At 42.1% G+C, this 24,230-nt stretch overlaps 1 protein-coding gene and 2 long non-coding RNA genes across 11 annotated transcripts; all 3 read left to right on the top strand.

Annotated features, from left to right (window-relative positions):
• Positions 1-62: 62 nt before the first annotated feature.
• Positions 63-12,560, top strand: LOC127760320 (uncharacterized). 6 transcript variants are annotated; one of them, XR_008015067.1, is made up of 4 exons: positions 3,500-3,675; positions 3,782-4,820; positions 5,795-6,265; positions 6,418-6,777. XR_008015067.1 is itself a non-coding variant. In XM_052284565.1 (2 exons), the coding sequence occupies exons 1-2, from the start codon at positions 78-80 to the stop codon at positions 6,624-6,626; spliced, it is 507 nt and encodes a 168-aa protein (XP_052140525.1). In that variant the 5' UTR covers positions 63-77; the 3' UTR covers positions 6,627-6,777. The 6 variants fall into 6 exon arrangements, 1 of the variants encoding a protein (XP_052140525.1); XR_008015068.1 differs by lacking the exon at positions 3,500-3,675 and adding an exon at positions 12,468-12,560 and having other exon boundaries at positions 3,685-4,820; positions 6,418-6,495; XR_008015066.1 differs by lacking the exon at positions 3,782-4,820 and having other exon boundaries at positions 5,800-6,265.
• Positions 12,549-14,653, top strand: LOC127760347 (uncharacterized). Of its 2 annotated transcripts, none has more exons than XR_008015070.1 (3): positions 12,549-12,565; positions 12,758-12,889; positions 13,285-14,653. It is a non-coding gene; the product is annotated as an uncharacterized LOC127760347 (long non-coding RNA). The 2 variants fall into 2 exon arrangements; XR_008015069.1 differs by lacking the exon at positions 12,549-12,565 and having other exon boundaries at positions 13,285-13,351; positions 14,203-14,653.
• A 604-nt stretch (positions 14,654-15,257) lies between these two features.
• LOC127760358 (uncharacterized) lies at positions 15,258-19,101 on the top strand. Of its 3 annotated transcripts, XR_008015074.1 has the most exons (5): positions 15,258-16,061; positions 16,257-16,344; positions 16,636-16,719; positions 18,015-18,149; positions 18,739-19,101. It is a non-coding gene; the product is annotated as an uncharacterized LOC127760358 (long non-coding RNA). The 3 variants fall into 3 exon arrangements; XR_008015075.1 differs by having other exon boundaries at positions 15,263-16,344; XR_008015073.1 differs by lacking the exon at positions 16,257-16,344 and having other exon boundaries at positions 15,273-16,061; positions 16,636-18,149.
• Positions 19,102-24,230: the final 5,129 nt, after the last annotated feature.

Raw genomic sequence — 24,230 nt, 5'->3', positions numbered from 1 at the left:
TCATCCACCTCATTGCTCTTATCCGATCGCCATTGAACTCTAGCTCGTCCAGGCCATGTGCTGGCGATCTTATCCCCATGGTTTCCTTACACCCTAAGCTAAGCCCCCATAAAAACCCCATCCCTCTCTGCCTTTTTTCCTCGAGTGCATTTCATCGAACACCTTGCGATCACTCTCTCACCACCGCTAGAGATCACCATTGCGAGGCTCTCCGGCCGGAGCTGGAGGTTGGAGGAAGTGGAGGCAGAGCTACGCTGCCGCCGTCGCCATTGGGGAGGTTGGACGCCAAGGAACGCCGACGAACACCTTCGGGCGCCATCAACACCGTCTGCCTCTGTTCCACGACATGGAACTTCGTCGTTCCTCCTTTCCTCGGTAATTCCTCGCTCCTATGACTCATACTAGTCCCCTAGGAACTAAATCCCCCATCAATTTCGTCGATTAGGTCCATAGCAGTGCCAAGCCCGAGCTCCAAAGCTCCGCCCATGGAGGTCACCGTGGACATGCCATCCCGGGGGCTCTTCCTTCTATTTTTATGTAAAAACGGAACCCTCGTACACCATAGATGCTCAATCCCTCATCAGTTTGGTCGGAAACAAACCCTACCACCCTAGCCCCTAGCTACCCGAGTTCGGCCATGGCGGCCATGCGGCGCTGCTCGCCCCCGCACCATCCTGCGCTGTGGCCGCCGGCCGAAGGTCGCCGGAGCCTTGCCGCACCCTCCCCTCACCGCCGTCGGGTCGCCCTCGACCGGCCTTGCCGTGCGCGCCTTATTTCCCTGCTGCTTCCGCTCGGTCGGGAGGAAGAAGAAGACGAAGGTAGAAGACGACTCCTGGTCAAGTCGCTGACAAGCCGGGCCCGCTCCAATTTTTATCCGGGGTAAAACAAATCGGCTGAAAGAATAATAAAACCCTGACCCCACCTGTCAGTCACGGTAGGTTATGGATAATGATTCGGAACTAAAATAATCAATTATGAATAGTGCTATTTCGCAATTATTCCTATTTGAATCTTTAAACTAGTGTAACTTGCTCATTTTAACTCGGATTTGAGTGAAACTTGAACCTAAATTCATATAAAATTCATATTCTTTCCAATGGTATATAATTCATTATTTAATAAAATATATTTATAATTATAAAATAATTAATATCAAGATGATGCATAATAGTCAATTTAAAAATGTGCTAACAAATAAAATTTATATTTTACAGTAAAGTAGATGTAAGAATATTCGTCTCTAACATGTCTTGTCACCGTACCAACCACACAAACTAATTTTAAATGATGTCTCAAATTAATGTATAGGATGATACTAGACTACTAGTACTATTTAATGGTTGTGTAATTAAACCCATGACTTATAAATTATTTACATAAAGTTTAGCCTCATATTTTATAACTAAAATATTAATACTTATAGATGAATCTTTAACTTGTTTATGAGAAATAATAACAGAGTTGGTTGTATTTGGACTACTTAGAAGTTAGTCGGTACAATGTCATCATGTGGAGTAGTATATGTATAGTTCGGTTAACCTCCAGTGAATAGTCAACAGAACCATCACATACAATAAACAGGTACTAGTTATAAATCCTAACCACATATTAGCACTGTGTATCTCATTTATACTATGATGATTAGCCCCTAATAAGCCGCCATGACAATAGAAAGACTAAGAATCTTGGCCCTTAGCATGATTAGAATCCATTAGCAAGCCGGAATAGTATGAGCAACCCTAGGTTCGACACCATCATTATATTTTTCTTGTGCACATTTGATTGTTGTTTGAATATTGGTTTTTCTCGCGTATTATAGAATTTGTATATCGGTTAGTCGTGAGGCAACGTATGCAGCTTCTAGGAGGTGAAGGTTGATCAAGATTATATTAAGAATAAGAATAAGAACTATCCTGAGCAGGCAAGTCATCACCCCATCCCTTAAGCATGTTGGTCCCAATTGCGAAATTGTTTTGTTTATAAATAAAATTGCATGCAATGATGAATATCCTACTTGTTATTATGCCATGCCTTTGATTATTGTTTACCTCATTATTTCCTTGTACCCATGATTACGTATGAGTCCTTAGTCAATTATGACAAAAGCTTAGTAATGGTACTTTAGAATCATGCATTCTCATATACGGCTCCGGTGGGTTCCGTTCCCTTAACCAAGCCACTGCCTATGAGTCGCCGGCTCATTCTTCAACAGGCACGCGGTCAGAGATCACTTTCCCCTCCTACTGCTTGGGAGCTCAGCACGGTTTCACGTTCTATTTCACTACCCACTGGGGGTTCTTTTCACCTTTCCCTCATGGACCTTTGGTATAGGTTCAAATCCTATTGGACGCAATCTTATTTCTATCTATTCTTTAAATAACTATACTAAAACTTTTTTGCATGATATGCTATATGCTTGGGTAACTACCTTAGGGAAGGTAGTTGAGATACGGCATGTGGAGACATGAGCGTCACATTGCCATGACATTGGTGACATGATTTGTGAAAGGAAAAATGAAACTAAACAACTATTTTCGATTGGGGCGGCTGGAGGACTTGGGTGGTGTCCGGTAAAGGCTAGTGTCATCCCTGGTCAGTTAAGGACCGAGCCATGAAGCTAAGCATAAAACGACCCCCGTACAACTGTACTTCTCGAGTGGGTATAGACCTAGCGGAGTAAATAGCCGAGCGGAGGCAGTATCCCTGCATAGTGGTTTTCTTGATGTGTGTGAGGCAGGGCCTACGGTGGGGCAGCCATTGGTAGGACCGCGTAGGGCGGGTGCCTACAGTGGTGTCGCCATCGGTAGGACTGCCATGTGTAAACCTAAACTTAACTATAACTTAATGCATGTGTGAGTCTTCCCTTCCCGGGAGAGCCAGAACTCCTCTCACTGCTAGAAACTTATGACGCCTAGAGTGCATGAGGATGTAAGTTCATGGAGCGGGTACTGCCAATGTGAGGTTATTGAAAGGCTTTGCCGTGACGCGTCTCATGTGTTGGGACGAGGCTCATGTGTTGGGTAGTCGCGGAGTACGGGTAAAGTGTACGTACATCCACTGCAGTGTGAGTAAACCAAATCTATTCGAATACCCGTGCTCGCGGTTATTGAGCACCGGGACATGTATTACACTTGGCTAGACTCTAAATTCTTAAAATGATGGGTGAGATGATGCATGATGATTTTGTACTGGTGAATCAACTTCTCAAGAGGTGAGAAGGGGTAGACCCCAGAAAACCATGACGACCAGTGGCGGGAAGCTATCCTTGGGAATACAATGGATGGTGGATAGAACCGTCGTTGTTTAATGAACAATGGAGTTAAAACCTGATCAGTTTATGCTAGGTCTTAGGTTTGTGAAATGATATTTGAAAACTCAGCTTTACGCAAAGTAACCATAGCCACTCCTTGTATTATCCTGTACATTACTGCATTTTGTGTGGTGGCTTTCTGAGTACTTTTGTACTCATTGTTGCTCTATACATATCTTTTAGCAGAGTGTTGAAGAGAAGCCCTTGTTTTAGTACGCTTGCGTACTTAACAAGATGACCGGAGTGCGGTTTCGATCTAGGTCTCGTTCCCCAGTCGACTGCTTGTGGCATGTCAACCGGGCCCTTATATTATTTTGTCTTCCGCTGTTGTTTCTCTGATAGTTGTTGGCCTGCCTGGCCCTAATGTAAGTATTTAACTCTCTTAGCCTGAATTCATACGTGATGTATTGTGATTCGGCTATGTATGTGTGTACCAACTACTGATCCATGGATTGATACTGATAAACACAGAAGATTTCCGATTTCCAAAATCGGGGGTCGACACCTCCACTCAAATCCCCTACTCTCCCCGAGAAAATCGGCGCCGAGCCGCCCCAGTCGCCCACATTGCCGGAGTCCCACGCCGCCGCCCGTTGCCGCCCCGTCCGGGCACGTTCTCCCCTCCCCGAGCTTATAAAAAATGCTCCTCGGGACTCCCTCTCTCTTTTCCCCATCTTTCCAGAGCCCGCCGCACTCTCTCTCGCTCTCCCCACACCGAGCCCGTGCACCGCCGCTCGCCGGTGAGCTCTGGCCACGCGCCACCACTGCCCTAGCCACCGCCAAGCCACGCCTCCGCCTCCACTACATTCGCCGCACCGCGTAGCACCCCGGCCGCTGCTCCATTTTCCCCATCCAGCCCAAAAATCCGCTCCCGCCGTGCCGACCTCTTCTGCCGCTCACCGGCGCTATTCAGCCGCCTGCCACCGCTGCTCCCGCAGACTGCCCGAGCTGAGCCAAGCTAAGCGAGCTCGAGCCAAGCCCGAGCTGAGATCACGAGCCCAAGCTTTTTTTCCACCCCTACCCGCAATCCCCGTGCCACGCCGCTCGCACCACTAGCATCGCCACACCTCGCCGCGCACCGGCCTTCGCTTGGTTTCCCCAAATAGCCACCGCAACTACCACCCAACCGTGAACCCGAGGTCGCTGCCGCGTGCCTGACACCTCCGGCCGCCATTTCCGACCTCCTCACGGTGCGCCGTCATGTCCTTCGGCTCCGCAAGGGCAAGGAGATCCTCGGCCACCACCTCATCGCCACCGGGAGCCATTGTAACCATCTCCCCTCGCTCCCCGGTGAGTCCCGCTGCAAACGCCATGCTCGGCCGGCGTTCCTCGCCATGCCGCGACGCCTCTCCCTCCTCTTTGCTCCCCAGGTCCCGCTGGCCCTCGGCCGCACCTCCACCGCTCTCAGGAGTCGCCGGAGCGCCGTCCCCGACCCCAACCCGAGAAGCGCCGCCACCAATCCTCGTCGCCGGCCGCCTTCCCATCTTCGCCTCGCCATCACGTCCTCTCGGTGAGCCCCCTCTCCTTCCCCCGCCGCCTCCCATGTGCGACGCCGCCGCTCGCCGCCGACGACCATCGGGCCCGGCGGCGCCGCCTCCTGATCGGTCAGCCGGCTGCCGCCGCCCTGCTAGCCCATGACCGCCCGATCCCCCTCTGGGTGATCTAGGCTGTGCACGTGGCCCTCCCCGTGCCACCCGGCATCGGTGCCCCCGTGGCGCCATGTCGGCGCCACGTCGCCCTCTCCGTCCGCCATGGCCACCACGTGGTGCGCCCGCTTGCAGGTGCCGCGTGGACCCGGTCCACTGTGCACCCGCCTCCCTTGAGCCACCGACAGGTGGGGCCCGCTTGTTGGCGCCACCAATCCCCTCGGTGACGTCATAAATCATGATAATTGCGCAATAAATTCGGTTAATAATTATAGAAATTCATTTAAATGGCTCAAAACTTCTAAAATTCATATCTAATTCATACGAACACCAAATTGAGCCGTTCAACTTGCAAAATTCATCTAAAATTGAGCTCTACGTATTTCTTTACTTTTTATGTACCGTTTACTTAGTTTTTATTAGAGTTTTTCCTCATTTTACGTGACAGCACGGTGACATGCCGGTGGATTGTATCTTATGGTTCCAGTTGTGCACCTCTGGCCAAAGTAAAACTATTCGAATAGCCGTACCCGCGGTTATGGGTGATCGACCAGATTCACTGTGATCAGTGTCACCCCTAATAAATCGACTCAATGCACTGGTTAGCTCAGGTGGGATGGATGGGCCTGTTCAACATGGTGTAGCATTGATCTGGGGAGATTTAATATTACTTTAATTAATCAACTTTTTTACCGTTTGCTCAATAAAATGCTTTGCAACCGCCATTATGCAAAGAGCCACAAGCCATCCTTTTACCCCCTTGCATGTCTGCATCATTGGTGTGGCTTGGTAAGTATGGTGGTTGTACTCAGCTTGATATTATTCCTCTTTTCAAAAGTGTAGTGCTTCTGAGCTGAAGACGATGTTAGAGGACAAAGGCTCAGACCCCAGTTGAGTGTTGCCTATGGAGTGGAGCTGAAGCCCCGCTAGGATCGCCTTTTTCCGCTGCTGCTGTTTTCGTTTCGATGCGAGGACTAAGTGCCTCTTCTCTAAGTATTTACGCTTTATTTACGTTTGGAACTGTATATTACTTGTTTTTTTGTTGTTTTGTGTACCTAGCAGATTCTTGGATAGGGATTTAATACACAAAATGGTCTGGAAATTTGGGCTAAATTTCTGGTTCAAGGATTTCTTAACACAAACTGAGTTCCAACTGGAACATGAATCAGAGAAGATTATGTGTACAATTAAGCAATTGAACTGATCCTAATGGCTGCCAGTGGTGGTGTCGCTGCCGGACTATTGTCCTGTTGTCTTCTTCGACCAGGGCTGGGAATGCACGAACTGACCATCAGCAACACTGAGTTAGGTGTGGATGGTTTAGTTCCTATTTGTCAATACTGATTTCTCACAAGATACAATTTCTGATTTTTCTCTATGCGCTGGGGATGATGGCCATGTAGCTTCCAGAAGCTTTTATTCTTTCCTGGTTGATGTGGTTGTCACCCTTGTCTATTGCAGGCCACCTGTTCGATGGAATGCAACAGAAAGAGGCAACTTTCAGCCAGATTGCATTAGCACCAACACTGCTTGGTGGACGTGAGTACTACACTATCCACATGCATTTGCTTGGTGCTATCAAGAGATGCAATTTTATTCAACACACCGTCACAACCATTCGTCTGAATCTTGTTCTGCATGATGGTGCATTTGCCAATCTGAATTTATGAATAGTTATGAAGGATCAGAGATCTAGACTGACCAATTGAAATTGGCAAATATATGCCAATATAGGAATTAATTTATAAAAGTTCGTCACGCGAATCACGGAGTAATTTTTTTGCCGAAGACGCACCCAATACACTCCAATATATCCAAAAATCATTTTTTATGCTTTTTGAACTTTTTCATTCCAGTGAAAAACATCGCACCCACGTGTGCCAATATTGGCATTAATTGACAAAAGTTCGCAGCGTGAATCACGGAGTGATTTTTTGCCACGAACGCTCTCAATACACTCCAATATATCCAAAAATCATGTTTTGGTGCTTTTTGAACATTTTCATTCCGGTGAAAAACATCGCACCCACTGTGCCAATATATACCAATATTGGAACTAATTGACAATAGTTCGCCGCGCAAATCACGGAGTGATTTTTTTGCTACGGACGCACACAATACACTCCAATATGTTCAAAAATCATGTTTCGGTGCTTTTTGAACTTTTTCATTCCGGTGAAAATATCGCACCCACCATGCCAATATATGCCAATATTGGCATTAATTATCAAAAGTTCGCAGCGCGAATCACAGAGTGATTTTTTGCTACGGACTCATACAATACACTCCAATATATCCAAAAATCAGTTTTGGTGCTTTTTGAACTTTTTCATTCCGGTGAAAACATCGCACCCACGTGTGCCAATGTTGGCATTAATTGACAAATGTTCACCGCGCGAATCACGGATTAATTTTTTGCCACGAACGCACCCAATACACTCCAATATGTCCAAAAATCATATTTTGGTGTTCTTTTGAACTTTTTCATTCCGGTGAGAAGCATCGCACCCACGTGTGCCAATATTGGCATTAATTGACAAAAGTTCGCCGCGCAAATCACGAAGTGATATTTTACCACGAACGCACCCAATACACTCTAATATGTCCAAAAATCATGTTTTTGTGCTTTTTAAACTTTTTCATTCCGGTCACAAACATTGCACCTATGTGTACTAATATATGCCAATATTGGCATTAATTGACAAAATTTCACCGCGCGAATCACGAAGTGATTTTTTTCATGAACGCACCCAATACACTCCAATATATCCAAAAATCATGTTTTGGTGTTTTTTTTGAACTTTTTCATTCCGGTGAGAAACATCGCACCTACCTGTGCCAATATTGGCATTAATTGACAAAAGTTTGCCGCGCGAATCACGAAGTGATTTTTTTTTGCCACGAACGCACCCAATACACTCCAATATATCAAAAAAATCATGTTTTGATGCTTTTTGAACTTTTTCATTCCGGTCAAAAACATTGCACATACGTGTGACAATATATGCCAATATTGGCATTAATTGAGAAAATTTCACCGCGCGAATCACGAAATAATTTTTTCTCCACGAACGCACCCAATACACTCCAATATGTCCAAAAATCATGTTTTTGTGCTTTTTGAACTTTTTTTCATTCCGGTGAGAAACATCGCACCCACGACATGTGCCAATATTGACATTAATTGACAAAATTTCGCCTCGCACTCCCATAATCCTACTGGCCACTGCAGACAGCGCCATGACCATGATAGTATCCAATTGGTCCATCTCTGCCACCGAATCCTCCGATCCGATTCCCTGCACGACGTGCTCCAGGCGCCTCTACATGCTTCCGGCAACTCATCCTGGGACTGGGAGGGCTCTACACTCTAGTTGGTACAAAATTGAAAGACAATGCATGCATGCTCTCTCTCTCTCTCTAGGCAAAACTGTTACTGGCAAATTACAACCATGAAACTTCCTACCATCAAACAAAAATTTCCATGTTGGGCGTAATCAATTCGATCCATCAGCCCTTGAACCTAACACTACGGCTCACATTTGGATTAATACCAGACATTTCACCTCCGTATAGTCCTGAGGGCTTCTTCACGCCACGCACTTGACCTCCCCGCTTAACAAGCTTTGTTTGATGCTTAACCTGAACACTCACAAGCAACAAGATCATGATCCAAATGTGAGTCTCTCCCGGGTGTAACTAGATGTACCGTGTGTTTTTTCTGGCACTCGGTGAGTTCCGTAGTGTTTTCAAGATACACCACGTAACTATTCTCTTTACAGAGTGTTCTCTTGATACTAGGTAACACTGAAATATTACTAAGTGTTTTGTTGGTACACTAGGGAACATGGGTCCCAAAGTCCCATCTCCAGATCATTTTCCGTTGGCGCGCACTCATCTGTTGCTGTGAGAACGTTTTTTCTTGTGGTTGGTACGCAAATGGCACAGAGGAAACGGAAAAGCAACGCTCCAGCTTTTAGTTACCGTGTTTGTTAAACATGACACCCGGTAATCCTAACTAACTAACGGAGAAACTAGTGGAGGGGCCCGCATGTCAATGAAGGGGTTGGAACTTCCCGTCTGTGTGTGCTGCCGTTTCCTCCAGGTGCGAAAAGTTATTATGAAAACAATTATGGAAAAGAACTCTAGCCATAAAAAGCCACGTCGTGACTCGTGAGAAACACAACTTATATATAGTACATATTACAGATTTTGTTCGCATATCAATATGTCACAGATATGGGAGATGTTTTTTTTATTATGCCACCAATATACCATTTACATGCGAACAATTCCATATTATTAGTTACGTATCAAAAATATTAAATTTCGGCACTACTAAAAAAACCATTTTTGCAAATGGGCGAAATGCATTTTCGCATGCGGTTGGCCGGACCGCATGCGCGAGAGAGTCTGCAAAGATCACGATCTTCGCATGCGGCCAGCGCAACCATAAGCCAGTCGCATGCGAAAATGAAAAATCGTGATAAAAATAAAAATTTCAAAAATCGAAAAATGCAACCGTTGCCAGCCTGTGGTCGTCCTCCAGTCGCCGCCACCGTCGTCCTCATCCTCCAACTGTCGTCGTCATCCTCAAGCCGCTGCCGCCACCGTTGACGTCGTACTCCTTTCCCGGATCCAACGAGGAGGCGCCGGCCGCCGGGAGAGCGCCGCCGGCGAATCGGGGCAGGGTAGGGCGGCCGCCGGCGGATCCAGGCGGGGGAGGGCCGCCGCCGGCAGATCGGGGCGGGGGAGGATAGCCGCTGGCAGATCCGGGTGAGGGAAGGCCGCCGCCGTCTCCCATGCCCGCCCCCACCATCATCGCCGGAGTCCGCGTCGTGGGGCGGCGCCGCTCCTGGCCGCCGCCACCGCGGCGGCACCTGCTCCCAGCGCCTCTTCCTCGGGCGCGCCGCCCGCATATGCGGGATGAGAGAGAGAGGAGAGAAGAAGAGATGGAAAATTTTGAAGTGGAAAGGAGGGAAAAAATTGTTTAGATGTGAAATATTTTTACATACGGACCACTTAAAGAGTCCGCATGTGAAAATAGATTTTTGCATGCGGCTCTTTAAGAGGACCACATGTGAAAATAGTTATTAAAAAATTAATTTAAAAATATAAGAATTTCGAATTGAATTTTATAGTACTAAATGAATTCATATGAAAAAATTGTCAAAAACAAACTTGTAGAACTCATTGAGATATACCAATTTTCTTTTGGTCATTTCTTCATCCAAGTTTGATTGAACTATATAAAATTTAAATTTTAAAGTATAAGAAATTCAAATAATTTTTTGGGTAGTAAATGATTTCAAATGGAAAAATTGTTGACAACAAAGTTGTATAACTTATCAAGATCTACACCTTTTGTTTTAGTCTTTTTTTATGTGACTTTGTTTGAACAATTTAAATTTGAATTTCAAAATATGATAACTTCAAACAACATTTTCAAATACTAAATGATTTCAACTGAAAAAGTTATCAACAACAAAGTTGTATAACTCATTAAGACATACAACTTTTATTTTTGGTCATTTCTTCATCTGACAAAGTGATAGTAATATTGTTCACAAAGTTTATAAAACTATATGAGAGATATGTAAATTTTGTGAACAATGTTAGTATCACTTTATTGAATGAAGAAATGACCAAAATAAAAGTTGTATGTCTTAATGAGTTCTACAAGTTTTATGTTCATGACTTTTTCAGCTGAAATTATTTACTACTTCAAAATATTATTTGAAGTTTTAAAATTCAAAATTTAAATTTATAAAACAAAGTCATAAGAAAAAATGGCCAAAATAATAGTAGTAAGAATACAATAACATGACAGAGCATGATTTTAGAAACATTTAGAAAAAAAATCATCCAATTTAAAATTTATATGAGTGAGATAAACTAGTTTTAAATTTTAAAATTTTATTTCTTAATACGCTCGTATGGAAAAATTTTGTAATGCATTCATGATACACCTTCTTCAATTATGTAGTTTGCAATAGTTTGATGGAAATATTATCCTATTAGAAGTTTAAAAGTTTTCATTCTAAATGTTATTAGAGTGAAATTGTTCTTTGCCCAACAGAAGTATATGTTTTTAGTGATATAATAATAAATAAGCTACACGTTACAACAAGTAAAAAAATGAATTGGTTAAAGTTTTAATGAAACAAAAAAATTTTCCCTCCAAATTCCCAATTTCTGGTGGTGCGCGGGAATACAAATTCCCATCTTTCTAGGGCAGCAGTAACCTTCCTTCGCGTGAGCCGTCCGAGCCGTCGGTCTCAGACGATCAAAGCAGTCCGTGCCCCCATCACCTCGCCAAATCCAGTCCCCACTCGCGCTCAGGCTTATCTCCGCCTCTCCCTCCTCTTCCCACGCGACGCCGCCGCCGCCGCCGCTGCCGCCTTGGCTCCTTCGCTCGTCCGCGCTGCAGCCTGCAGCTTGTGGACGCCGGCTCCTCGGCGAGGATGTCGACCGAGGGGTGCTCCTCGTATCTTTGTCGGCTGCCAGGCCCTCCGACTTTAGCAGTTGGCGGTGCTGCCGGCGGCGAGTTGGTCGAAACCTCCTCGTCTTCTGGACCGCCGCATGCTTCCCCTCCGCATCGGAGTACTGCCTCCACCTCCCTCTCCTCCAATCCTCCCCGGCCCAGTTCCACCGCCGTCCCTCCCCTTTTCCTCCCCGGCCAAGTGCCACCGCCTCCTCCTTCTCCACCTTACTATCCCCAGCGACGCCGCCGCCGCCATATCTCCTTACATCTTCCCTTCATCTGGCCGATGCAAGCTGGGGACGACCAGATCCGGCGTTTTTGAGCTCAAAACCACCAGATCCATCCCCTAGCGCGGCAAGGGGGGAGGCCGCCATCTCCAGATCCAATAATGCCCCTCTTTTTCTTCTCCGGTCGTCTTGGTGGCGGCAGCATATGGCGGCCGTCCCTTCCGGGCTCAAAGAGGAGCGTCCGTGTGACCACCGCGCTCCAGGCCCGCGTTGTGAACGCTGTCCAGCTCCTTGGTGGCCACAAGACTACAAGAGTAAGCTAGCGAGCATCACTGTGCGCCATGTCAATCTGCATAGCTACATTTTCTGTCTTTTTGCAGCTGAGTTACTTTTAGCGAAGATCGCTTCTCACGAGGTGCTTGTTGTTAGCGATCTGCTTTTATGCCGGAAGGAGCTACCCAATCTGTAGCTTTCTATATATCGCCACAGTACTTTCTAGTCATGCATTCTTAATCGCTGCATATATGTTATTCATCAGAAATACTATGGCATTTTTCATTAGTTATAGATGACGAGATGGTCCATGGTGCATGGTGCTTTGGGATTCTATAGTTTGTATAACTAATAACATTGGTCTTAGTTTGTTGGATACTCAAATTTTCTTTTCACTAAAAAGCTCACAATGTTGCTGCATAACATTCAGAGATGCACAATAAAATAGCTTTAGAAGGGATATTTTTTCTAGATCATCACAATATTTTATTTCCGTTTGCTGACATGCATGCATTTTATTTCTATAGAGAATTATAGGTCAGGAGTGGAAGAGACGTGGTGAACCAAATATAACACATAAAGAAAAACCTGTACGGAATGGTGCTTGGCGTGGTTCTACCAGCAGGTAATTTCTCATTTTTTTATTGCCCTTCTACATTATGTTTGTTGATCACAGCATGCTTAATGCATACGCTATACCTTGACATGTAGAGTCTCACAGACATGATTATATATGAGTGCTAATTTCAGCTAAAGGATTCCACACTTGAGTTAATACATAGTACATATGACATAAACGAGTATCGTTTCTGGACAGATAAACATGAGAAGGTGATGACAAAGGCAGTTACAATAAATAGTGGCTTAGTGACAATAGGACAGGGAAAAGACAGTGATAGAACTGAGTTCTACGGATATATCAAAGAAATGTTCAAGCTTGGATTTGAAGGTATCAGAACTCTTATTTTACTTGTTCTATTCAATTGCTACTGGAGTTGAGGTACACCCCAAATTATGGTTTGGTAGAGGTAGCACATGCATCTTCCTAAACCATTTCTTTGTAAAATACCATTTCTTCTTGTTTTCTGTATATCTGTATTTTAGTATTACATATATACATAAGTACATGCTCAAAATTGGATAGGTAATGAGGTGGATCATCATTGTTTATGCCCTTGCTGTGCCAAATGCCACTGGGTTAAATGTTCCCCTGAAGTTTTATACTTCATTTTTTAAGGATTACATGATTGCATTCCACTAGTTCTAGGATTTTTTGAAATAAAACGGTGCTTCGTAATGACCAAAGGATTTGCATTTCTAAATCAGACCTCATCATTTCTGCAGATATTCTTTTTGCTACCATCTAGAGGAAGCTGATTTGCACCAGTGCCATCAAATACTCACCTGCACTGTAAGCTCTCGCACACCTGATTCTTAGCAAGAAAATGTATCTTATTAATCCATTTTTACTATGGCTAGATTAATGGTTCAAGTTTAGTTATGATATGGTGCTGCCATCTTGCTAACAATAGTGCTAACTGCTACTTCCTCCATTTCACAATGTAAGACTTTCTAGCATTGCTCATATTCATTTAGATGTTAATGAATCTAGACATGTATGTGTTTAGATTCATTAATATCTATATGTATGTGGGCAATGCTAGAAAATCTTACATTATGAAACGGAGGGAGTACCCAATAAGAGTGAAATAAAATACTGCTGATTTTTTTTGAGGGGATAAATACCGCCGAATTTTGGAACTTGCTATGCTGTGTGCCGTCTTTCATTGGTACTGCTGTGTGCCGTCTTTGTAACTTAATTTGTTGTGGAGCAAAATATTTTGTTTTAATTGTTTGTTGAACCAATGGATTTGTTTACTGAGAGTCCAGCATCTGAAGAAGAAGTTCTATTTTCACTTTCAAGACTATGTTGATCTTATCATATGGAAGGTACCTACAGTGTATCCACTGCTCACTTTGTCTCTTACTCTCTTTCCCTATTTTTATTTCTTGAAAAGTTTCTTAACACTTCACCTGGAACCAATATAATTAATTTTAGCTAACTCTCGGTAATAACACAACCTTGATGATAGAGCACATGTGCTGATAACCAAACATACCATATTCTATCAAATATACATATATATATTTTTCGTAAAGGTGCTTATAACATGATAGTTGAACAGCTGCAGTTTTTGGATCGTCATCACCTATTTATGCAGTTTTTGGATCGTTGTTAACAACCAAATTTGGTAATTTCAGTATCGGAGATGGAGATAAAATTGAGGCGGAATCCAAGATGGAAATTGTTCTGGAAACAGAGCAAGGATCGGCTAAAGTCCGCATCGGCTACGACCGGGATCGGCAGAGTCCGAGTTGGACAAGGTTAGCCGATTGAGCCGAGTCCGACAATGTGACGCGGTACACATTGTCGGGTTGAGTTAATGAGCTTCATGAGGATTGTCATGCACGGATTGAGTCCTGAGACGGCAATTATATCTATTAATTAGGATATTTCATGTAATTTTCTTAGAGATATGTTTGGGCAAAAGTCTGCCGCAAAGACTTATGGTATCTTAGAGTTTGTTAGAGATAAGAGTCGTGTTCGACACGGACATATTTTGTAATCTCGGGTATAAATAGACCCTGAGCCCCATGTAATACAACAACACACGTTCAATACAATCTCGGCGCATCGCCACCCTTTTACTTTCGTTTTGTTTCGACGAGTTCTTTCTTTCGAGTTGAGCTGCATCGGTTTCGATCTTCAACTAGAGGTAAAACTTGTTATGGCAGCTTGCGTTCTCGGGATTAGTGCTTCCATCTTCATGATACTCTAATCTTGTTTATGTAATTCGGCGAGTTATCATATATTCTGTATAATCTTAGACAATATCGTTATCTAACCTTCAATCGGCTAACATCTATCATTGGAAGGCAGCCAGATTAGGTTAAATATCTATGTTGGCTTAGATTATACATGATATCCACCACTCTATGAAATATCCAACGGCTTGATTGTCTAGATATTGTCTTTCTTTTCATACTTATAGCTGCATCAGTTGAGTTTGATCTTATAAGTCGTGATTAGAATCTTAATCTCTAGCCTGCTTTTGGTTGCCGATTAGGGTAGTATCGAGGTTTCAGCCGATCTTACCTGATTTAGCTTTATATCTTACATGCTTAATTGATATGCTAGATCTGCCCTTTATGTTAAGATCTTATTACAACAAAGTATATTAGGCTTTTGTTTGATATATTTTACTTGCTTTAATATCTTAATATAGAGTGGTATCGGGGTATTAGCCGATACATGTTAGATCTATCTGATCGGCTATGCTGTAAACATTTATAATCATATTGTTAATATATATTTCGATCTAAGTGATTTATACTGTCTCGGCATGGCGACCGATCTATCCCAATCACTTGATTTAAGTATATATCGACATAAGGATTATATATTGTTAATACCTACAGCCGATCGAGTAGATTTAGTCCTTTCCTACTTATTTATATCTGCCGATCGATTCAAATATGACATCGGCTCAGAGATAAATGATGTCATCGGCAACTGCCATGGCAAGCAACTATAAGGCAACTGCTATTCCTCTGTTTCCCATGGGCAAAAAGTGGCTAATTGTGGCATGTCTACATTATTAATCAAATAGTGGAATTGTATATAGCACTAGAGTTCTTATTAGAACTATATATCTCCACGCTTCAGTTAAATAGAAGAACAAGCCTTAACTAACTATGTATCTCCACGCTTCATTATTTATAGAATGCACGGTCTGAATATTTATTCATTCAATATATTTGGCAACATCCTGTGTATACTATGGCAGCAAAAATTATTGGCAGTCATTTCTTTTGCTATAATGATACCAGTTGTACAATGTATGATTGCTGATATAAAATGACAATCATGTTATTGGATTTTTTTTTTTGGTAAATCCTATATATTAATTTGCTTTTGCTTCCTACCCACTATCTCAGCAGTCTTGACTAATTTGTTTCCTTATTTTCAGTTTAGCTGATTCATATATCATCACTAAGCCTAGCAAGCAATCTTAGAAGAAACTACAGCGCTAAAGTGATGCCCTCTTTTATCAGGACAGGTAAAAGAAGAAAGGTTTTTTTTTCCGGTGCTCATTGTTGATTTGATTGTTAGATCTGATGTGCTTTACCATTTTGCACATCTTCTCTTTCTGATGTGATTTGAGTTGAAGTATTAATTGTTTAGGATTTTCATCCTAACGAAGTAATTCAGTATATGAGTTGTTACTGAAAGAACTTTGCGTTTCATATTTCAGCTTATAGATCCGCAAATCTGTGGGGGGGTCTGTTTTGGCAGCGTAATAGTGACATGGGGGACACTTTGTGAATAGTGCTGATGGCGATGTAAAAGTCCAATTTTTTTTCCTGAAGATTGCTCAATTTACGACTTACTGTTTAAAAATTACAAACAAGAAATTTAGTTTTGTATAATACATATATGTATTATAAATTTCAGGCATATAAATTTAGTTCTCTACAATAGATAGAAACTCAAAACACATTTTGATTCCTCATTTAGTTTTTGTCTGTAATATATATTTTTTTCTGGTGAATAAACTAAATTAATTACTATTTTTGTTTCATTTAAGTGTCCTCTGACAAGCATTAAGTAATGTCTGCTTTCATTTGCTGCAGATCCTCTAAAGTTGCTTGAAGTGTATAATTAACAATGTGGAACAACTCATGAAGGCCATGCCTAATTCTCATTGTTTAAGTCAGGTAACAGGCTCAGCAAATTCAAAGGTGCATTTCAAATGGACTGGTATTTATTTATAGAACTCTCCACCTTAATTCTCTACAGACCATAACTAATTTTATTGTTTGTTGTCATTTTTTTTGTTATATCTACACAGAACCATGGTGCTCCATGTTCAATTTCTGAAAATATAAACACCTATGATTAGGAATGGCACAGCTGACAAAGTGGCCAGTTAACGCTTCTGGAACAAGAACTATGCAGCACAACATATAGAGCCTTAGAGCAAAAACATCACTACTATAAATAAGCACTGTTATTTCTACCACCTCTGCTGCTACCTGCTATCTAAGATATTAATGGAACTGCCACCACTTGCATCTGCATGGAACCTAATATACTTATGCTGCATATTTTGCTGGATGCTTTGGCTCAGATGCATTATTGCACTGCAATAAACCTTGAACCATTCCAGCGCTAAATTCCATTGTGCACTTTGAATGCTCCCAGTCATAGGTTCTTTCTTTATACTATACTAAAAACAGAATATGCTTATGAGAACTCGCATTAATTTTTCCCTTAGGATAGCTGGCTTCAAAGTTTATATGCTTTTTTCCCCATAACAGCAAGCTTAGATGCATTTCATCCTTTCTTGTGCAGTTCCAGTGTATTTAAATGTATCACTGGGTTTAATTATTTGTATAGAATTCAAATGTGACTTAATATTTGCATAAGTTCAGTCTCCATCAAAGTGATTTTGCTCTAAGCCACAAAAATGGAGAACTTCTCCTTCACTTGAATTTCTCTGTTCCAAACTGGAATACTTAGTTTAATTGTTCACTTTTGTCTAATAAATATCTTGTCCTTTTTTGTTAGATCTATATCTTAGATTACACTGTTTAAGATCTAATTCATGTGCCTCATTTTTTGGTTTCAAATTGCTCAAAATATAGTGGATATTAACAGTACTGCATTTGAGAGCCTCATTTTTGGTTGCCTTCACCTGGGTGGATGCTGATTGCAGCTTGTGGTGAATCCAATGAAATTGCACTGGGAGTGGACTGCTACTGGTTACTCAAAAATTCTTCCTGGCCTTGGTTTTATACCTTATATCCCCTCTTAATAAAATGATAGTGATTAGTGAATGCAAATAGGATTGACCACTCTTTTTTTTTCATTTTTAATTAACAACCGTTGATGTCATTCGTGGTGTCCATGCTTGGGTGGTTGTGTTTTATTTTATATCGGTAAATGATTACATGAAAACACATATATTGATAAGATATATGCCATTTGCTGATTCCATTTTATTGTACAGCTTGGGAACGAGGTGGCCGAATGGACCTTTTGATTGCTTCCTGCAAATGATGATGGTTTCACAGAGTTGCTCCCTCTCCCAGCCTCCAACCATCTTCTCTTGTTTCTCTATGACCATCGCCTTCACTACTGTCAGGTTCATACCAATCCTTGCCCTAAAGTGCAATTGCATTTGTCTCCTGTCGGTCCCTATGATTAATAAATATATTTGGTCCTTGTGATTCAAGGCTTCCTAATTTGATTTTTCAAGGAAATCATTAACATTAGGTGGTTAGTACTCTCCAACTTAACTCTCTAATGTGTCATGGACAGTCTGGATATAGAAAATTACACTTTGGATGTTCTTTGTTCAATCTATGTTTTTACTTTGCCTTACATTTTTAGAAAATGTTGTGCAAGAAATTTTTAGTTCAGAAGGATTAAACGAACATGGCTACTTCTAATGTTGCTGAGAAAATTCAGAGGCAGTATATCTTGATTGTTTATTCTTTTGACAAGGTCGGGAGAGATGATGGGTGGGGAATATCCGGAAATATGCCAATGTATAGTATATCTTAATTGTTCAGTGTCACTGTTTTTCTTATATTGTGCTGGATAGTGATTCTGTTGGTAGCTAAATTTACGGGTTATTTGATAAAGTAATACCATATCATATTTACATTCTTGTGTGTAAATCTGGTCATATTTACATTGTTGTGTGTAACTCTTCATGGTTTGCTTTTCAGTCTAGGATCGTGATTTACATATCAAATAGTCAAGTGCACTTTTGGAAGTGCAATCCGATGCAAGTAAAAGCAATTTTGGACAACACGATCAAAAGGATTCATTTCATTTGCTGTCAGAATAGTAATATTTGTTATTTAATGAGGTTTGTTACAAACTTACAGGAATAGCATTGTTGTAGTTTTTAACTTTTTACACTCCTATTTGTAGATGTACATATATTATATGTGCAATTATCAGATGGACTATTTTATACACTACTTTCTCCCTCTTTATATAGCATTTACATTTATTTATGTATAATTATCAGATGGATGATGAGTTGATGACAATACCTGTAATGTGTACCCCTGAATTTATCTAAGCATTAGTCATACCTATATTAACAGGACGGCACTAATACGTTCCCTTCCATCATCAATATTACAGGACAAGTGTTGCGCGCAACGCGCTCGTTCGCCCCTAGTTAAAGTTAAAACTACACGAAAATTACTTTGCACCGGCCAAGTAGAGACGCCTCGCGCAGATGCCATGGATTAGGCTGCCGAAGATGTCAAACTGATAAGTTTGCTTCAACTTCTTACATAATACTTTCTCAGAATAAGTTCATTTTTCACCAATCTCACACATATCAACATAAAACTGAAAAGACTAGAATACATCCACTTTATCAAATTCTAATGCAATTATTTGCACTTTATCTGCTCCCAATGCATTTATCTGGCCTCTACTTTCACAAATACCGATGTAATGTTTACCTAAAAAAGAACTTATTTTGAGATAAATAGGAGCAGCCAAAAATAAATGGAGTATATGTCTGCTTCCTCTCCTCTCATTGATTGGTGCCAGTTCTTTGCCGCGTGAGCATGGTGGCAAAATAGGATAAGAGAACCTGAGCTGCTTTCTTCGTCTCAAAATATAGCAATCTAAGATTGGATATCGACAGGGGTGAAAACGGGCGGATACGGTCGGATTATGGCATTCCCATATCCTAACCCATATTTTTCTTTAAACTCGGAGTCGGGTACGGTTAGTGACGGATAATATATCACTCATCTCGTATTCTATCCCATATTATTTTCATCGAATCGGATTCGGAAACGGATATCTATTTGTATCTCTAATTCATAGATATTAAACATAATAAGGTAATTAAAGTATTAAAAGAGATACATCAAGAGAAAAATTATGCAATATTACATGTGAGCTCATAAAATAGTGATTAACCAATCTTTTATCATGTTTGTAAGTGGATTTATAATAGATTTTCATATATATTTTATAATATGGGGTATGCGGGCGGATACATGTTTTCCCGTATCCTAACCCATATTTTCTAACGAATTCGGATTCGAACTTGGATAGTATTGGGTATCCCATTTTTTCTCCCATATTCCTCCTGTGAGCCTCGGGTAGGGCGGGCGGTTGGAATATACCCGCCCCATTTTCATCCCTAGATATCGTTATGTTACAAATCCGAATAAGTGTACTCCTTTTTTTTATTATTTCTTTTTAGGAATGCCTAGAATCGGGCGCTCGACGTGGGGAGTAAAATCGGGCGCCACACGTCATGCCCTCCCGCGCGCGCGCCCTACCCGCCACATGTCCCCGCGCTGCTCCCGCCACGTGTCCCCACCATGCACGCCGTTGCAACAAATCACCCACATATTATGGAAACCCTCTATAATATACTCATAATGTTTCACTATGTATGGATCAAATGTTGCAGTGAATTGAAACAATTCTTTTGTAACAAATCACCCACATATTATGGAAACCCTCTATTAAGGGAATCCATTTCATTTTTTTCCACAAAAAAGTTCACGTAATTTACTTATTGTTTCACTATGTATGGATCAAATGTTGCAGTGAATTGAAACATCATTTCGCTATTCGCTGAAACATTGTTTTCATATAAGGTGAAACAGCGTCCGATGAAACATTTTCAATCTACTTAGTAAAACAATTCCATATACTTAGTGCAACAGCGTGCAACATTTATTAAAAATAATTCAATAATAAGCTTAAAAAAGTTCATCGGATTATATTCATGTGTGGTCTTGTTTTAAAGATTTAATTGCAACGGATTTAATGGTGTAATCGGATCATGATTTGGATAAATAATTTAAGAGGAAAAATAATTTAAAGTTCACTTATGTATGCAGGATGACGTCATGATGACGTGGTCGTCCGATTCGGACGTGTCGCCTCCAGTTTTTTCCCTTATTGCCGCCTGCTGTAGCACTGTAGCAGTGTAGCTGCTGTTTGAGTGTTTGCTTCGCTCTCTCTTTCTACTGCGCATGGACCAACCGGAGAACTCTCTATCTTGACCAGATAAATAATTAGCCTTGTTACCTCGAGTATCACGAATTGTATATCTTATCTACTATCCAATTTGATTTTTAATTTTTAACGCCGTTGCCTCGTAGATACAAGTTTGATCATGAAGCTATAGCACCATACGCATATGGAGTATTTCTTCTCTTTGATCGCAACAAAGCATGTGCTCGTTGTTCTTCGGGAAGCATATGCGACAGGAATCGGCAGAATTATCTATCTCACGATTAGTTCGTCGCCATTCCCGTAGCTTCAGAACTTCATGACCGCCAGACTGAATGAATTTGGGCCTGATATGGGCCTTCCTGCCCCCGCAATCAAAACAAGCCATGGAAAAACTAACCGTGCAATTAAAAAGCAATGGCAGAGATAACAACAGCATGTCCGTACTATTATAGTATACTAATTTTTGGTACAATGATATTGCTAAGATTTTGTTTTAGATTATTACCCCTATCAAAATTTAGCGAAGTTAAAATGATGATAAAGTGAACCGAACATATACAAGCTTATAGTATCGCAGATCGCATAGCCTCACTTGACACTGCCTCCCTCCCAGTACAACTCTCCCAAGTCCCAACACACTCTGACTGCCACAACTGCCTGTGCACATGTGAAACATGCAATGCGAAAAAAAAAAGTAGAAATAGTACTAATACCAGTTCTAAAAAAAAAAGTACTACTAATAGCGGATAGAGCAGAAGTGTCACGTACTGTAAATAAAATACATGCTAGTTGTTCGCTTAGATTATTTGTGCCTACTAGTCTCTTCTAAAAGAAGATAAAACCCTATCTACAAACCTGACACGCATATATCTAGGTTTATAATTAGAATTGATTTTTTAAGAATGCAGGGGTACATACGACTTTGATTGTTCAAAACCACAGCTGACATGTACGTGAAAAGAAGCAAACAAAAATATGGTTTAATATTTTTATTAGCGGTTTGAAAGCCTATATTAAAAAATTGTTTTCATAAAATGACTTCAAAATCAAACTCTTCTAAATTCAACTTCTGGATGTGGTAGAAAAGCAGGCGAAATCTTTATATGTATCTAGTACGCATCGACGGCATCGTACCTTGGCGCAAACTCATCTTGTTGAAACAAATCGCAGTACTAAAAACTATATCAAGTCTCATGAAGAATTAACCTATATTGTATTGACGAGTGACGGAGTGAGTATAGGAAATACTAGAGTACAAACTACAAAGTGTTTGATTCCTGAGGGAGCTCGTGACTCTTATAATATGTATATGGCCAGCATTAAGGAATAAAATTGTTCACTCTTTAGTCAAGTTGCCGTTTTATTTTTCTTGTCGTATCCTCTCTGCACCGCCTAAAGAAATAGTTAGAAAAAACTTGGATCTTCCTCGGGTACTGATGTGACCATGGCTACTACGGATACAACCATTGCTCACATCATGCGTGAACAAGAAGACATCAAGATCAAGGCCTCCAAGTGCTGGAATCCGATTCAGCCGCCTGCTGCACTGTTGATTTCAAACGGCCGCCGAATCTGCATACGACCTCCGTTTTTGGCCTGTGAGTACTTGATGGAAAGCCCACGGAGTCCTCTTTCCAATGGATCTAGCCTCATCGCCAAATTCCATCCTAGTCATCCGCGGATGAACAAACAAGGTGTTGTGTCACCTGTCATGGGCCTTTGGGCTTGTAACTTCGTTTGGGACCCTGGCCCAAGTGGGGCCCAAGTGGGGTGCGCCCCAACCAGGTGGAGCACCACCCTAGAGTGCCCTTGGTCGTCTTCCTATCTCTTTAAATAGTTAGGTACCCCTTCAGAGTTTCGTGGGTTTTGATTAATTGTAAGTTTAGCCATTGCTACTTCGCTTGCAGCGCGCGTGTCGGCTAGACCGTCCGTCTGCTTGTTCGGAACCCCACTTTATCGTGTATCAATTTATCTTTGTGCGTCTTGTCTATCTAGCAATTCAGTTGCTTTATATCTTGTTCTTGCTTGTTCTCGATTGCTTGCAGGAATAAGGTTGATCTGCACCGGCAAGATCAACAACCCACGGAGAGGTGTATCGATCGCTAAGGCGCAACGCAACGTCTTGTACGGTTGTAGTCTGATCGTCAACGTTTCTCCCAAATCGTAGTTATCACAACTCACCGAAAGATCGGGCCAACAACAGTCTTGAGTGTCGAGAGGAACTCAGGGTTCATCAGGTACGTTTCGCTTCACTTTTTTTAACTACTACTTTCTTATTTTCCACGCAAACTTTTTACGAGGTAGTAAATGTTATTTTCTTAAAAAAATTCTACATAAAAGTTGCTTACAAAATCATATTAATATATTTTAAACCAATACCTAATTAATCATACACTGTTCCGGTTTATGTGGTTTACGTGGGAGAGGAAAAAGATCCCAATCGTTTCAAACGAACGCAGTCTAGCCGCATAAGTACTAATTAAAAGCATTAGAGAAATCACACTTTTAAAAGCATTGAGTAAATAATCTGTGCTAAAAATTCAAAAGAAAAGGGAAAAAAACAGGGAGCGCCCAAAATCCATCCCGAAAAATGTATACAACCCCAAAAGCAAAGCAAAGCAGGAATAATCATGCATGGTAAGCTGAAACACTCGAAACGTTGCAACTTGCAAGCTGTGCATATGAACACGCGCTAAATGGACGCAAATCCTGTATCAAACCAGTCCAGCGCGCGGTGCGCGGTAGCTGCCTGAGAGAGCACGACGTACGGTAGGGTAGCAAGAGCGGGAGAGGGCCGGGGTTCTGACCTGTAGGTGACGATGGCGGGGAGCGGGCAGCCGCGGAGCAGGCGCGGGAGATCCTCCCGCGGGCGGAACTTGCTCCCGATGAAGTCGAGCCGGATCTCGACGAGGTCGGCGCCGGCGGCAGCGGCCGCGGCCGCGTCGGCCCGCATCGCCTCCACCGTGCGGGCCACCAGCGGCACGCACAGGAGCGTCATCTCCTCCTCCTCCTCCTTCGGTAGCGACGACGTGAATGCTCGCGCGAGCGAGATCGGCAGTGGCAGAGTGCCAGAGTACTGATGGTGAAGTGTGAGGTGGGGGGCGGGGCGGGTCGGGTCGGGAGGTGTGTTGGGTTTGGGTGTGGCGGCTGGCGGTGGGCGTAGCAGGGTGGCGTGGGTTGGTGAGGTGGGAGTGTGGGAGTGTGGGAGCAG

The sequence above is a fragment of the Oryza glaberrima genome, chromosome 1 (assembly GCF_000147395.1).
Source record: "Oryza glaberrima chromosome 1, OglaRS2, whole genome shotgun sequence".
In the NCBI taxonomy this organism is placed as follows: domain Eukaryota; kingdom Viridiplantae; phylum Streptophyta; class Magnoliopsida; order Poales; family Poaceae; genus Oryza; species Oryza glaberrima.
This window is presented reverse-complemented; position numbering and strand designations above follow the sequence as displayed.

Coding starts and splice junctions, on each gene's coding strand:
- LOC127760320 (XM_052284565.1), top strand. CDS start 78: ATGGTTTCCTTACACCCTAAGCTAAGCCCCCATAAAAACCCCATCCCT. Junction 376..6,417: donor CGTCGTTCCTCCTTTCCTCG/GTAATTCCTCGC, acceptor TGTCTATTGCAG/GCCACCTGTTCGATGGAATG.